This window comes from Notolepis coatsorum (assembly GCF_963971535.1).
Source record: "Notolepis coatsorum genome assembly, chromosome: 4".
NCBI classification, from domain to species: domain Eukaryota; kingdom Metazoa; phylum Chordata; class Actinopteri; order Aulopiformes; family Paralepididae; genus Notolepis; species Notolepis coatsorum.
Genome location: NC_140168.1, coordinates 149,844,672 through 149,860,468, shown reverse-complemented (window position 1 = coordinate 149,860,468; position 15,797 = coordinate 149,844,672). Strand labels below are relative to the sequence as shown.

The window sequence follows — 15,797 nt, the reverse complement described above, 5'->3', positions numbered from 1 at the left end:
CTCTCTCAAGGTAGGGACCTGAGCGTTTTGAAGCTGTGACCCCTTAGGCTCTGGAATGAGCTCCCCCAGTCTTGAGAGCCTCCCCCTCTGTGGACTCATTCAAGGGCAGCTAAAAAAACAACACCTGTTCAGGTTGGTGTTTGGCCACGTACATACATGATTTAGTTTCTTCTGTTTTGTCCATGATTTAGTTTCTTCTGTTTTGTCCATGTTTAAATTTCTTCTTCTGTTTAGTTTCTTCTGTTTTGTTCACAACCACACTACAGAAGGTTATATATTCGTACTTGGCTTATCGCGTCCGCTCTTAAAGCCTATCGAGATATCCCTTATCTCCTGTACCTATTGTACTCCAACACGGAAAAAACTTGTACACCCACACCTGACCGGGTCCGCCTCTATGGAGGCGCAGCCTATAAGACCGTAACCATGGTCACCAACACACCCTTCCTCTATTTTCGTTCCATCATATTGGATGCAGTGCACCTTATGTAACTAGTAGTATGAAAAGATTGGAGGAATTGCGTAATGTTGAAAGCTTACCGGAGGTTTGCTTGCCCCTGGCATCTTCGAGGCATGTTTCAGCGACACGACGGGCCTATGTTGATGTTCCTCATCTGTCGGCAGCCAGATCAAGGGGCAGCGTACAAGGTTGGCTATCGAGCCGGGTTGTACAAAGGTAGGCCCTGTGTCATCAGGCACGGGGGTTAGTATTAGTAATGCTGGGTTGTTTTGTTACACAACTGTGTTGTGTGTCGCGCCAGGGGCGGGATGGTTTGGTGAACGTTCACTGCAGTGAACGGGTTCCAAACGGTCCTGAAAGCGTGCTGTTAAACAACTAATGCTAATGCTACATGCTAATACTAATGCTACATGCTAACACTACTGCTACGCTGTTCTAATGTCTCCGCCGTGAGATGTTGTCACTTCTCCCTCCTCTTGCCCGGTTCATCAATGAAGGTCAGTCGGTAGCTGTTGTGGGGGTTTTGCTGAGTCCTATTTACCTTTTTACGGGTAAAATGGGTTGACAACAGGGTAGGCCCGTGGCTAGGTAGCCTAGCCAGGTACGTTACCTCTGTGTTCCGGCGGGGTCTGTTGAACGGTGTCCCCATCTGGGAGCCGATGCTTGAGCTCGGCGGTGTAGCAGTAGAGCTATACTACTGCAGGATGGGACTTAACGGCGGCCAGTGTTATGGCTCAGCTGGCTAGTTCCTATCCACATTGGCGTCGGGTAGTGGGGCTATGGGTCCAGCCGACATTGTAAATGTTGCGTGTTTGTGCGCAGGCGGTTGTTGATCTGGGTTCCACATCGCCTCACGCTAGGCTATAGTAGTGTAGTGGGCGACTGTTTTGTTCTGTCACTCTGCTATGAGAAGGTCTGTCTATGCTACAGCTTTCTCTCCTCTCAACCATTTCATGCTGATGGTCAATCGGTGTCTATTGGGGGAGTATGCGGGGGGGGCTTTGTTTACCTTTTTTGGTAAATGGGCTAAGCTAGGGCTGGTGAATATTTTGAATGAATGCGGGACTAGTTCGCTCTGGTCCGCCTCCCCTTAACGTTGTGTATATGGGCTTGCTCATTCTACAGTATTTTGTGGTTTAGTTATTTTATTCATTTAACCCCTTCATGGTGCACACCACAGTGGAGGTTGCTGTTTGCAACCACCAATGGTGCTCCGTGTTAACATCAGTCCTTTGCTTTTGACATGTTGAAACAGTGCCCCGCCCGGCCGACGCCATGGGTGGGTCGGCCTGGCGAGTGGCTGGTGGGCTGCTAAAGCCTGTACCGCCACGGTATGGAATTGGCAGCGATTAGAACTGTGTTCGAATTGCTGTTTTTTCTATCAAAAAAATTGTGTCTGGTGGCGGGGCCTTGAGGGCCAGCTGACGTCGACACATCGCGCGAGGTTGTTGACGTTATTAGCTTTGACCTAGCCGCAAGCTATAACCGCTCAGGGTTCCCCTCTCCGCAGGGGATTTTGGTCTTCTGCTGGAGCGCGGGCGGTATTGTCCTAGGCCCCACACCGCCTCACACCGCGCAGCCAGAAGAAGAGAGAGCACGGCCTTGTCAGCGGCGATGACGAGGCCCTCGACAGAGGTATCCTGGGCGTTGAATCGACAGGTGTCCACAAGGCCGACAGCCTTGGCGGCCGAGGGGTCGGCCATGTTGGATGGGTTCGGCTTGAACAGCAAGCCGTCACCGTCCTGCCGCGAGCAGCCCGCTCTCCGATCACTCCCTCCCCCAACACCAGCGGAAAAAGTGGGCTCTGATTGTTTCCTTTGTCTGCGGGCCGCGTGCCTTCGTTGAAGCGCGGGCGGCCCCACTTTTCGCTTCTCATGGGGACAGGGGCTGACACCCAGTTGATGGCTGAGCCTGGGTCTGTCCGTGAGAATGTTGTGCTGTCAAGCGGCTCCCACACCATAAGCTGTGTTGGTTGAGCCTGGTGTTACGTCTGTCAACTAAGTGTTGTCAGCAGGGGGGCTCGAAACCTTTTGAGGCACACAGTGCGGGCTTCCCCGGCCTCGCCTTCGCCAGGCCAGGTATCATGTTGGCGCCTCCCACTCCTGAAAGATTGGCAGTGGTCTCGCAGGCACGCGTGATTTGGGTGGTAGTAATATCACTGCAGGGCTACGGTGTGTAGGAACCCATGGGGTCCTCACACCTTGCATGTCCGGCTGCAGAACAACTCCTCAGCATGTTCTGGAGGGGTGTTCAGTGGGGGGGCTTTTTTCACCTAGAAAGCCCCCCGTATCAAACCGGCCCTTTCTGTCGGGGTCCCCCCTTGGGTGCGATTGCCTCGTGGGTAGTGTCAGGGTCAGATGTCCTGACACGGAACGCTCTGCTCGCACGGTTCCAGGGTTGGCTACGCACAGCGGGTGGGACCGGGCCAACTATCTACAGTTCCTGGTGGACCTGCGCCACATGGCGGCGGGTGCGTTGGGAGTGTCATCACATATGACTACGGCAGTACCATATGTCGAGGTGGATGGAGAGAACGCTGAGGCAGGGACTTGTGTTTACACAACCCCACCCGTTTTCGAGTTTGGTACAGACCCTATTGTCAGGGTCTCCAGCAGTGACAGCTCTGGTCAACGAGATCCAATCTCTGTGGACGAAGCAAGCCATCGTCGTGGCGTTCTCCTCCCGGTGTTCTCTGGTGCCTGAGAAATCAGGAGGGGGGGGGTGTCAGACCCAGGCTGGACCTGTCCCATGGGAAGGTTCAGCATTTTTTGGATCGTCTCCTACCTGTTGAACACTGTCAGGTGGGGGTCTGGTTCTCCTCCATAGACCTGTAGGATGCGTATGCGCATCTCCGATCTTCCATCCTAGGGCTTACCTACGCTTCCTTTAGCGGGGTTAGCGTATGGGTACCAGAGGCCGTTCTCTGGCTCCCCGCATCTTCACCAAGTGCGTGGAGGCCGCACTGGGGCCTCTGCGTCGTCAGGGGTTACGGAGTGTATTCTGCCCTGACGACGTTCTGGTCCTTCGCGGTCAAGGTGGATCGTCAGGTCTCGTACCAGGCTACAGGTTTGCTGTAGACTGGAAGTAGAGTACTCCTCTTCCCAGTCAACGGTTGGAGGGCTATGGGCATCCCTCTCAGAGCGTGTTGTCAACACGCTCGGGAGGTTCCGTCCTAGGACGGTTACGACTGTCTCACGTCACGTTTTTCACCGACGCCTCCCTCGCTGGTGACGCGTCGGGCCAACGCAGTAGGGGGCAGCTGGCAAACCATGCTGCCCGGTCTGCGCTACGTTCAATGTGTTGGTATTGAAAGCGGTCCTTCTGGTCCTCACACGGTGTTGATCAGGACGGACAATGCGACGTCAGTGTCGTATATCGACAGACAGGGAGGAGTACGCTCCCCTGTCTGCACCAGGCGGCGGGCGGCTGGCTATGGGCGTCCTCCATCTGCGCGGCCTGAGGGCTCCCCACATCCCCGGCAGGGTGACTGTGGGTACAGGTGTACTGTCGCAGGGCGGTCCTCATCCTGACGGGTGGGGATTACGTCCAGACATAGCCAGGCAGGTCTGGGACCAATGCCGTGCCGCCTGGGATTCTTCCCCATACATCTGTTAGGTCAGTTGTTGGGACGGGTACGTTGAGGGGCGCAGGTTCTTGATCCTGATGGTGATACCATCCGGAATGCGCATGCTCCCTCCACTTTACGCTTTATGTGGGCAGATGACGTATGTTCCAAGTGTGGTGTAAGGCGGGGGGCCGGAACCCAGTCTCCTGCCCCCTGGATGCTGTCCTTAGTTACCTCCAGTCTCTCCTTTATAGACTTCGACGGTGAGGGTATATGCAGCAGCTATATCCTCCTATCATGAGGGATTTGAGGGGATGTCTTGTTCAGCCACCCTCTTGTGAAGCGTTTCCTGCTTGGCGCTCGACGCGTTAAGCCGGTGCAACGCTCCTTGGCTCCGACTTGGGATCTTCAATTGGTCCTCGGTCGGTTGTCCTTGGCCCCGTTTGAGCCGCTCGAGCAGGCGCCGTTGGAACAGCTGTCTTTCAAGACCGCGTTCCTGCTGGCTGTCACTTCCGCTAAACACGTGAGTGAGCTCTGTGCTCTCTCGGTACGTCCAGAGTGCCTGTCTTTTCGGGCCGATTGCGGTGCCACTCTGCGACCTAATCCTGCTTTCATGCCTAAGAATATCCGGAGTTCCTTCCTCTCCCGGGATATTGTGGTTCAGGCGTTTCGTCCTCCTCCTCACGCTAGTGAGTTAGATGCAGGCCTTCACCTGTCATGTCCGGTCCGTGCTTTGGGAATTTACCTCAGCCGTACTCAGGACCTCAGGGTTACCGATCAACTTTTTGTCTGTTACGGTGGTTCTCGTGCCGGTAAGGCACTGTCGAAACAGCGCCTGTCCCATTGGTTGTGCGAGGGCATTGCCCTCTGCTACACATTGGCTGGGCAGGATCCCCCTGGGGGCATCAGGGCGCACTCCACTCGTGGGGTGGCTGCCTCTGCCGCTCTCCTGGGTGCGGCCTCGGTGGAGGACATCTGTGCTGCAGCTTCATGGTCCTCCCCGGGCCCCTTTGTAAGGTTTTACCTCATGGACATGACCGGGGGTTCTGTCTCCCAGGCGGTTCTGGGGTCTGTGGCCTTTCCTGCTTCCCGTCCTTTGGTAGGGTAGCAGGAGTGTGTGGGTATGGGCCACAGTGTGTTAGGTCACACTTGGTTCCGCCTGTGCTGTGTGTTCAAGGGGTTCTAGTTCCCTCTTGCTCGCACTCAGGTGGAGTTGACTGCGCCCCCCCTTCATTAGGAAGGATGGGGTGACAGGGCTCCCCGACTTGCAACGCTTGTTGTAAATGTTCTGGAGGGTGGGGAGCCCCCCTCCAATTGTGCGTTCGGCTGAACGTGTCACTCTTTGTAGTCTGCTTCGGTCTTGTGCAGTGCTATTCCCAAACCAGGAGGTGATGTTGCCGGTCAAGATGCTCTCTATTGTACATGAGTAGAAGTTCTTAAGGATCTTCTGACTGACTTGGAACTTCCTTAGGCGCCTGAGGAAGTAGAGGCGTTGTCGTGCCTTCTTCACAACACTGTCAATGTGTGTGGTCCATGTCAAGTCCTCGGATATGTAGGCTCCGAGGTACTTAAAGCTGTTGACTCTCTCAACCGGTGCCCCGTCGATGCTGAGGGGGCTGTAGTCCTTGACCCCCGACCTCCTGAAGTCCACAATCATCTCCTTTGTTTTGCTGACGTTCAGGGAGAGGCTGTTTTCCTGGCACCATCCCGCCAGGACCTTGACCTCTTCCAGGTAGGCCCTCTCGTCGTTGGCAGAGATCAGGCCCACCACCACTGTGTCGTCAGCAAATTTGATGATTGTATTGCTACTCCGCTGAGCCACACAGTCGTGTGTGTACAGGGAGTAGAGGAGGGGACTCAGAACACAGCCCTGGGGGGCCCCTATGTTGAGGGTGATGGATGAGGAGGTGCAGTTGCCTGCTCTCACCACCTGGGGTCTGCCAGTCAGGAAGTCCAAGACCCACTGGCAGAGGTCATAGTTCAAGCCCAGGTCCCTGAGCTTGGCTATGAGTATGGAGGGGACTATGGTATTGAATGCCGAGCTGTAGTCGATGAATAGCATTCTCACATAGTTCCCCTGCCTCTTGTCCAGGTGTGATGCTGCTGTGTGCAGCACATGGGCTATGGCGTCCTCCGTGGACCTGTTGGGGCGGTATGCAAATTGCAGGGGGTCCATGTTGATGGGGAGGGAGGAGCAGATGTAGCCCTTTACTAGCTTCTCAAAGCACTTCATGGCTATGGAGGTGAGAGCTACAGGGCGGTAGTCGTTGAGGCAAGCAGGCTTAGATTTTTTGGGTACAGGGATAATAGTGGACTTCTTCAGGCAGGTGGGGATGACAGCCTGTTCTAAGGACAGGTTAAATATGTCAGTGAATACTGGGGCCAGTTGGTCGGCACAGACTTTTAGGACGCGGCCGGGGATGCCGTCCGGACCTGCTGCCTTCCTGATATTCACTTTTTTAAAGGTCCGCCTCACCTCATGCTCTGTTACCCTGAACACTGCGCCTCCATCAGCAGCCGACCCCCCCCCCCCCCCCATTGCCGTGGCTTGTGAGCTGGTGTTGTTATTACCAGCATCAAACCTCGCATAGAAGGTATTGAGGTCATTTGCTAAGGAGATGTCACTGTTCAGTTTGAGGGAGGCGCCTTTGTAGTCTGTCATCGTTTTGAGCCCCTGCCACATAGCTCTAGAGTCAGCTTGTTCAAACTGGAGTTCAATTTTATCGCTGTAGCGCCGTTTGGCCTCTGACACTGTCCTCCTTACGTTGTATCGCGCCACCTTGTGGTCATTCATGTTGCCTGCCACTAGGCCGTCGTTGTATGCTTTGGTGCGCTCTCTCAGAGCTTCACGGACGGATTTGTCTACCCAGGGTTTTTGATTTGGGTAAACTCTCATTTTGTATGGTTCATATTTGCCATTTACCTCTGCTAGATCACATTCATCAATGAATTGCTCTTAGTTTATCTTGACAAATATAAATTAAACAAGGTGGAGGCAGACAGTGAAGGTACACAGTGGCCCTTTCTGTTTTATTTTGACCATGTTTATTTTCCATGCTTTCAACTACAATTTCCAGACTTTACAAAAAGCCCATGTATATAATCAGAATCAGAATCAGAAAGGTCTTTATTGCCAAGTAGTTTTCACATACAAGGAATTTGCTTTGGTTGTTTTCGGTGTGACATTAGCGGACAGACATTAACACATCCGGTGCCGTTAACTTAGAACTACGTTTCTGTCGCCCGATCGTTGAGTGCCGGAAACGTAGATCTATGTTTTTCTCAGTGTTTCTTTTATTCGCTATTGCCATTCATAATTCAGCGGGGCACCTTGTGCATACTGTACTGAATGTGTCTGAGCTGGCAGACGGTCTTATACCGCCCTCTAACGCCTTTGGCCATTATCGCACCCCGTTAGAATTTTCTGCGGCATGGGGGCGGGTCCTAAACACTCCAGAAAAACACACGCTTGTAGGGATGGTTTTGACTACTGACCCCGCCCGCCCGTTGAAGTGCAATGCCCAACAACGTTGGAGACAGGATCGCTGTCGATAACTGGAATGGCGATCAGATATTTGGATTATTTTTTTTGCATTACATCAGATACCAGGTAAGGACATTATATATGAAAGCTTGCGTTGATCTGATATTTATTTCTATGGCGATTGAAGCTATCTGTGTTTTATGTGTATGGCTGTTTGCCGTTGGGTGCAGGAGGTTGGGGGGGGGGGGGGGGGGGGGAGGGGCGCGCCGGTCTAAACCACATTGCATGCTTGCATGAGGAAGGATAATAATTATTATATAGCGTTGATTTCAGGAAGATCCGATAATCGGGCGAAAAATGGCAACGTGTTTATTGAATTACACAAAAACGCAGTTTTCGCGTCTACTCAGAAACACCCAAACTATATTCATATTCAAACGGTATAAAACGGAAATCTACGGATGAAAAAAGAATCAGTTTTTTGCACGTTGACCAGAATCTAGTCACTGAGACTCGAGGGCGTTATTAGACCCATAGCTATACTATAAAATATAGGTTTAGCTCTACAAACTACAACTACGTTTACATGGGTTTAATGGACGGCAAGGAAGGGGTCACTTCCCGGAAGGGGCGTGGCACTCAATGTGTTAACAGACAGATAATACAATAAGGAGGTGGAGTAAGATAAAATGAAATATGACTAAGTTAAGCACAATATAATATAATTATGAAATCAAATATAGGGCAGGGCTGTACAACTGTAAATAAACTGTGCACTCAGTGAAAATGTGTTCTTCTATATGCTCTTCACAGAAAATTAGTCCAATGAGTCTCAGGTAAAAAAAATATGAATTGTGTCATGTATTGTTTAGTAAACATTGAAAACGAGTCCCATAGACCCAAAGGGTTAAACACCTTCAGAGCCTTCCCGGTGAAAGGGCTTGGTTGAACAAGAAGTTGTAATTGTGGTGCTCTATGCTCTGCAAACGCTTGGTCTGTCGGGTAGCCTCCTCCGTTAGCAAGCTAATCTCTTTAGCATTGCTGGATGTTTCTGCATGAATTATTTCCATCTTCTTCCTCACTGGTCCAACCGCTGCCTCTATCTCAGCTGTTATCGACTGTCTGTACTTCTCAAAGTATCTGGTGAATTGCTCCTCCAGTATTACTTCAATTAGTCGTCTGATAGCCGACAAGCTAGCTACACTCAGCTGTGTCCTCACATGGCGATCTGCGCTTTGTCGGCCGACGACGTCGCCCCGCATCGTACATTTGCCCGTTTGCTCGTCATTATTGTGATAAAGTTGTTAAGTTGTTGTTTTCCAATAAAAATTCTAAGTAAAATAAAAGGCTAGTGGGTTAACGAATGTGTTAGTTGTTAGTCCGGGAGCGGTCCCCCTATTTTTACTTATAATTATACTATATTCTATTGTGCTTATATTTAATTTAGTTTATATCCCCCCTTTTTTTTTTTTTTATTCCACCTATTTATTTGACAGTTGTACAGCCCTGGCCTATTTTCTTTATTTCATAATTCTATTCCATTCTATTGTGCTTCTATCTTAATTTAGTTCATATTTCATTTAATTTTATTCCAGCTTTTTATTTTATTATCTATTTGAATTTTACCAAATCAAATTCCTTGTATGTGAAAACTACTTGGCAATAAAGACCTTTCTTATTCTGATATATATATATATATAAATAAGACACTATATATATAAACAGGACAACAAGACAAAAAAGGACAAATGCTATACTATGGTAGTAAGCCATACTGGCCAGTGGTATAACTAGTAGGAGTAGGTATGTGATATATACAGATATAAATACAATATATACAGGTATGTGAACAGGGATATATGCAGATACAGTATATCCAAACAGTAGTAGATAAATATATATATATGTTTATTTCTTCTAATAAAAATACATTTAGACCAGCTCCAAAAGGCATGTTTCATAAGACATAGACCTCCTTCATAAGACCTCTGTCTCAATGGGTTTTTATTTCCGGTTAAATAAAGGTTTGGTGATGAAATATTGAATAGGTGAACCTCTCTCTCCAGTCCAGAGGGCTGGACCTGTCTCGGGTGAGGACGTGTGTGGTTGTGGCCGAGGAGCGTCCAAGGATAGCGCTGACCCAGTCCTTCTCCAAGCTCTTCAAGGACCTGGGCCTCCACACCCGGGCCGTCAGCACCTCCTTCGGCTGCCGGGTCAACCTGGCCATCTGTCTGCAGGTCAGTCTCCCCTTTTCCCCTCCTCTCTTTCTCCTCCTCCCTTTTCCCCTCCTCTCTTTCTCCTCCTCTCTTTCTCCTCTCTTTCTTCCTCCTCTCTTTCTCCTCCTCTATTTCTCATCCTCTTTCTCCTCTCTTTCCCCTCCTCTCTTTCCCCTCCTCTCTTTCTCCCTCCTCTCTTTCTCCTCCTCTCTTTCACCTCTTTCCCCTCCTCTCTTTCCCCTCCTCTCTTTCTCCTCCCCTTTTCCCCTCCTCTCTTTCCCCTCCTCTCTTTCTCCCTCCTCTCTTTATCCTCCCCTTTTCCCCTCCTCTCTTTATCCTCATCTCTTTCTCCTCCCCCCTTTCCCCTCCTCTCTTTCCCCTCCTCTCTTTCTCCTCCCCTTTTCCCCTCCTCTCTTTCCCCTCCCCCTTTCCCCTCCTCTCTTTCCCCTCCTCTCTTTTTCCTCCTCTCTTTCCCCTCCTCTTTCTTTATCCTCTTTCTCCCTCCTCTTTTTCTCCTATTTCCCCTCCCCTATTTCCCCTCCTCTCTTTCTCCCTCCTCTCTTTCTCCTCCTCTTTCCCCTCCTCTTTCTCCTCTATTTCCCCTCCTCTCTTTCTCCTCCCCTCTTTCCCCTCCTCTCTTTCTCCTCCTCTTTCTCCCTCCTCTCTTTCTCCTCTCTTTCTCTTCCTCTCTTTCCCCTCCTCTCTTTCCCCTCCTCTCTTTCCCATCCTCTCTTTCTCCTCCTCTCTTTCCCCTCCTCTCTTTCTCATCCTCTCTTTCTCCTCCTCTCTTTCCCCTCCTCTCTTTCTCCTCCTCTCTTTCTCCTCCTCTCTTTCTCCTCTTTCTCCTCTCTTTCCCCTCCTCTCTTTCTCCTCCCCCTTTTCCCTCCTCTCTTTCTCCTCCCCCTTTCCCCTCTTTCCCCTCCACTCTTTCCCCTCCTCCCCTTTTCCCCTCCTCTCTTTCTCCCCCCCTTTTTCCCTCCTCTCTTTCTCCTCCCCCTTTCCCATCCTCTCTTTCTCCTCCCCCTTTCCCCTCCACTCTTTCTCCTCCTCTCTAATAATCTTATTGCTGCAGTAGTAGCAGTAATAGTAGTCATAGCAGTAGTAGCAGTAGCAGCAGCAATAATAGTAGTAGTAGCAGCAGTAATAGTAATAGCAGTAGTAGTAACAGCAGTAATAGCAGTAGTAGCAGCAGTAATATCAGTAGTAGTAGTAGCAGCAGTAATAGCAGTAGTAGTAGCAGCAGTAATATCAGTAGTAGCAGCAGCAGTAATAGTAGTAGTAGTAGTAGTAGCAGCAGTAATATCAGTAGTAGCAGCAGTAATAGCAGTAGTAGTAGTAGTAGCAGCAGCAGTAATAGTAGTAGTAGCAGCAGCAGTAATAGTAGTAGTAGTAGTAGCAGCAGTAATATCAGTAGTAGCAGCAGTAATAGCAGTAGTAGTAGTAGTAGTAGCAGCAGTAGTAGTAGTAGCAGCAGTAATAGCAGTAGTAGTAGCAGCAGTAATATCAGTAGTAGTAGTAGTAGCAGCAGTAATAGCAGTAGTAGTAGCAGCAGCAGTAGTAGTAGTAGCAGCAGTAATAGCAGTAGTAGTAGTAGTAGTAGCAGTAGTAGTAGCAGCAGCAGTAGTAGTAGCAGTAATAGCAGTAGTAGTAATAGCAGCAGTAGTAGTAGCAGCAGCAGCAGTAGTAATAGTAGTAGCAGCAGTAATAGCAGTAGTAGTAGCAGCAGCAGTAGTAGTAGTAGCAGCAGTAATAGCAGTAGTAGTAGTAGTAGTAGCAGTAGTAGTAGCAGCAGCAGTAGTAGTAGCAGTAATAGCAGTAGTAGTAATAGCAGCAGTAGTAGTAGCAGCAGCAGCAGTAGTAATAGTAGTAGCAGTAGTAGTAGCAGCAGCAGTAGTAGTAGTAGTAGCAGCAGTAGTAAGTCAAAAGTCTTTCTCTGGTCTGCATCCCCTTAACAATTGTATGTATTGAGCTGTACTGTACTGTACCCATTCTGCAATCTGTTAATAAACTTTTCAATCAATCAATATCAGTAGTAGTAGTAGTAGTAGTAGTAGCAGCAGTAATAGCAGTAGTAGCAGTAGCAGTAGTAATAGCAGTAGTAGTAGCAGTAGTAGTAGTAGTAGTAGTATTAGTAGTAGTAGCAGCAGTAATATCAGTAGTAGCAGCAGTAATAGCAGTAGTAGTAGCAGCAGCAGTACTATCAGTAGTAGTAGTAGTAGCAGCAGTAATATCAGTAGTAGCAGCAGCAGTAATAGCAGTAGTAGTAGTAGTAGCAGTAATAGCAGCAGTAGTAGTAGCAGCAGCAGTAGTAGTAGTAGTAGTAGTAGTAGTAGCAGTAGTAATAGTAATAGCAGTAGTAGCAGTAGTAGTAGTAGTAGCAGCAGTAATAGCAGTAGTAGTAGTAGTAGTAGCAGTAGTAGTAATAGCAGCAGTAATAGCAGTAGTAGCAGTAGTAGTAGCAGCAGCAGTAATAGTAGTAGTAGCAGCAGTAATAGTAGCAGTAATAGTAGTATCAGCATTAATAGCAGCAGCAGTAATAGTAGTAGCAGCAGCAGTAATAATAATAACTTTAATAATAATAACTTTATTTTTTATAGCACTTTTCATACAGAGGTTGCAGTTCAAAGTGCTTCACAACAGTAAAAATACAGGCATGGGTGAGCATAGCAGGGTATGGTAAATCACAGTGTTTCACATTAGGATCTAGCATCCTAATAGGCTCTCTATTCAGTAATACAAATAATAAAGTAGTTTAAAATGATTAAGTTTAAAAATAGTCAAAAAATTATAAAATAGAACGGACATACAACAACAGTAAAAAATGTAAATAGCAAGGTTACAGTAAAAAGTGTGAAAAATAGTTTAAAATGATTCAGTTTAAAAATAGTCATATAACCAACAAAATAAGAAAAAATTTGCATAGAAAAGTAGGCAGGGTAAGAATAGTGCAGGTAAGTCATTGAAATGCCTGAGCAAAGAGGTTTTAAGCTGTCTTTTGAAGATGTCTAGCGAGTTGGCTTCCCTGATGTTTTGGGGTAGTTTGTTCCACAGTTTTGGGGCATAGTTGATAAAGGCTGCATTACCGATCCTCTTTTGACTGTTTCTGGGAGCCTCTAGTAGTCCAGCAGCTGATGATCGCAGTGTTCTTGCTGGCGTGTAATTTATTAGAGTGTTGGTGATGTAGCTAGGTCCCTGTCCATTTAGAGCAGGGGTGTCAAACTCATTTTCACAGAGGGCCACATCAGCATTATGGTTGCCCTCAAAGGGCCAAAGACCGTATAAATGTTAATGTAATGTAAAATAAATGTAGCTACACATTTACATATTGTTAAACATGGTGTTTCTGTATTTATTACTTATTCAAGTTATACATATTGCATATTCATTTGCATAAATGTAAAAATATATGTTAGCTTATGTTATTTTAACAAATAATTTTAGTTTATCAGAACCCCATATTACTCCACCAATCAATGATCAAACCATTCAAGTAAATAACAAAGAAGAATATCATCAAATACAAGCTATGACATTAAGTTTGTTCAAAACCTTTTTGTCACAGTCAAGAGGGGCAAAACTAACAACTGTGAGCTGCAAAGAACACGTGGGACAGATGTAGCAGATGTTACAAAAACAAATGGCTGCACACAACCTTGCAGAGGCCATACATCCAACTAATGGAAGATAGTTTAATTAACTTTAATTAACAGATTGCAGAATGGGTACAGTACAGTACAGCTCAATACACACAATTGTTAAGGGGATGCAGACCAGAGAAAGACTTTCGACTTGTTTACATCAGGGTCCCCCATTTTCAATTCGTAATGAAATTGCTATTATGTGTCTGCATGAACACACAACTGTAACTGTACTCAAAAATAACAAAATAAGGGTTGTCTCAGTTCACAACTATATTGGTCAAGTTTTGGGTGGGACTTGTTTGCGTCCCTACAGCTTCTTATTCAATTGAGCGAGATGCTCGGTTATGTCACACAGCCAGTTTGCATCTGACAGTTCAGACAATATTTCTTCAACCCTTTGTTACCTATTCCGCCTGGATCGTTTTTGTATTTTGGGCTGTAAAATTGTCAAAGAATGTCTGAGGAGTAAGTGCTTTTGGCTTTTTTCCTTTGTTACCTCAGATGTTCAACATACATGTATGTGTAAGAATGTGTAATAACTAAGGCTGTCAAAGTTAAAGCTTTATTAACGCATTAACCCACAATTATTTTAACACTGGTATTTTTTAACCCAATATTAATGTAAAAAAAAAAAAAGAAAAAAAAACGTTTTTTTTTTTTTTTTTTTTTACCTGAGCTCTTGGGGGGCCACATCAAATGACGTGGCGGGCCGGATTTGGCCCGCGGGCCGTGAGTTTGACACCTATGATTTAGAGCTTTAAAGTCAATTCTAAATGTTACAGGAAGCCAGTGTAAAGCAGCTAAGACTGGACTAATGTGCTCTCTCCTTTTGGTTCTAGTTAGCAGTCGGGCTGCAGAGTTTTGGATTAGCTGAAGCCTCTCTGTGGTTTTCTTAGGGAGACCTGTGAAAAGTGCATTACAGTAGTCTAACCGGCTAGATATGAATGCATGAATTAGCTTCTCAGCATCGTTCTGATTAATAAATGGTCGTACTTTTGCTATATTTCTGAGATGGAAGAACGATGTTTTCGTTACTTTGCTAATATGAGAATTGAAGTTCAGTTCTGAATCTATGATAACCCCGAGACTAGTGACCTCAGATTTGATCCAAGGGGTTAGTCCTCCTAGGTTCTTTATTAACGTTTCTTTTTTAGTTTTGGGGCCGATAATTAGAATTTCAGTTTTGTTCTCATTTAGTTTCAGGAAGTTCTTACTCATCCATTTATTTATTGCCAGTAAGCAGTCTGTAATGGAGCTAATCGCTGTATCATTTGGTTCAGCAGATATGTACAGTTGTGTATCATCCGCATAGCTATGGAAATCTACATTATGTTCTCTGATGATATCACCCAGCGGTAACATGTAAAGGACCTAAGCAACTCCCTTGTGCAACTCCATAGTTGTTGTCGTATATATCAGACATGTGCTCTCCTAGTCTAACATAGAATTTCCTCCCTCTGATGTATGTTTTGAACCAGCTTAGCACATGTTCTGAGAAACCGACATGGTTTTCAAGACGATCGATTAGAATATCGTGATCGATTGTATCAAATGCTGCACTGAGATCTAGCAGGTTAAGGATGGAGATCTTATTCTCGTCAGAGTTTAGCCTGAGGTCACTGATTATTTTGGTGAGGGCAGTTTCAGTGCTATGATATTTTCTGAATCCCGACTGAAATTCTTCTAAGATGTTGTTTTCTTCAAGAAATGAATTTATTTGAACTGAAACTATCTTTTCAAGTACTTTGCTAATGAATGGTAGGTTGGATATTGGATGATAATTAGCCATTTCATTACTATCCAAGTTAGGTTTTTTTAGTAATGGCTTTACAACTGCTGTTTTAAAGGCATCTGGGAAAATACCAGTTCTAAGGGAAGTGTTTATGATATCTAGCACAGGGCTTGAAACACTATTAAACACCCGTTTGAAGAAAGCTGTAGGTATAGGGTCAATGTCTGAGGTGGATGAGTTACATTCTGAGACAGTTTTGCAGAGTACATCTAATGTGATGCATGTGAAACTTCTCATGGTTACATTGCACGGTTTGCTGCAATCAGCTTTATTTCCATCATGAGTAATGCTGGCCCTGATCAAGGTTATTTTGTTGTTAAAGAATAGTGCAAGTTCTTCACACTTAACCGTTGATGACTGAGGCGGTGTAGGGGCAGTGTTGAGTAGTAGATTAATAGTGGAAAAAAGGATTCTGTAGTTTCCAGCATTTTCTGTAATGATTTTAGAAAAGTAGTCTTTCCTTGCTAAGCGGATGGTTTTATTATAAGCAGTTAAAGCATCTTTGTATATATCACAGCATATGGTGGTTTTTGTTTTTCTCAATTTTCGCTCTGCTGCACGACATTTCCCATTTTCTTTGTTGACAGCATTATAGTTCAGCCAGGGCGAGGCTCTGGTTTTTTTCTTTTTCATTTTTAG

The 15,797-nt window shown here is 46.6% G+C and overlaps 1 protein-coding gene across 1 annotated transcript in view; it reads left to right on the top strand.

Annotated features, from left to right (window-relative positions):
* The window catches only part of dip2ca (disco-interacting protein 2 homolog Ca), an 837,941-nt gene that overhangs the window by 785,896 nt on the left and 36,248 nt on the right, over positions 1-15,797 (top strand). Inside the window, exon 26 of the mRNA XM_084312140.1 lies at positions 9,576-9,746. Within this exon, the coding sequence (XP_084168266.1) occupies positions 9,576-9,746 (171 nt within the window). The remainder of the gene's footprint in view (positions 1-9,575; positions 9,747-15,797) is intronic.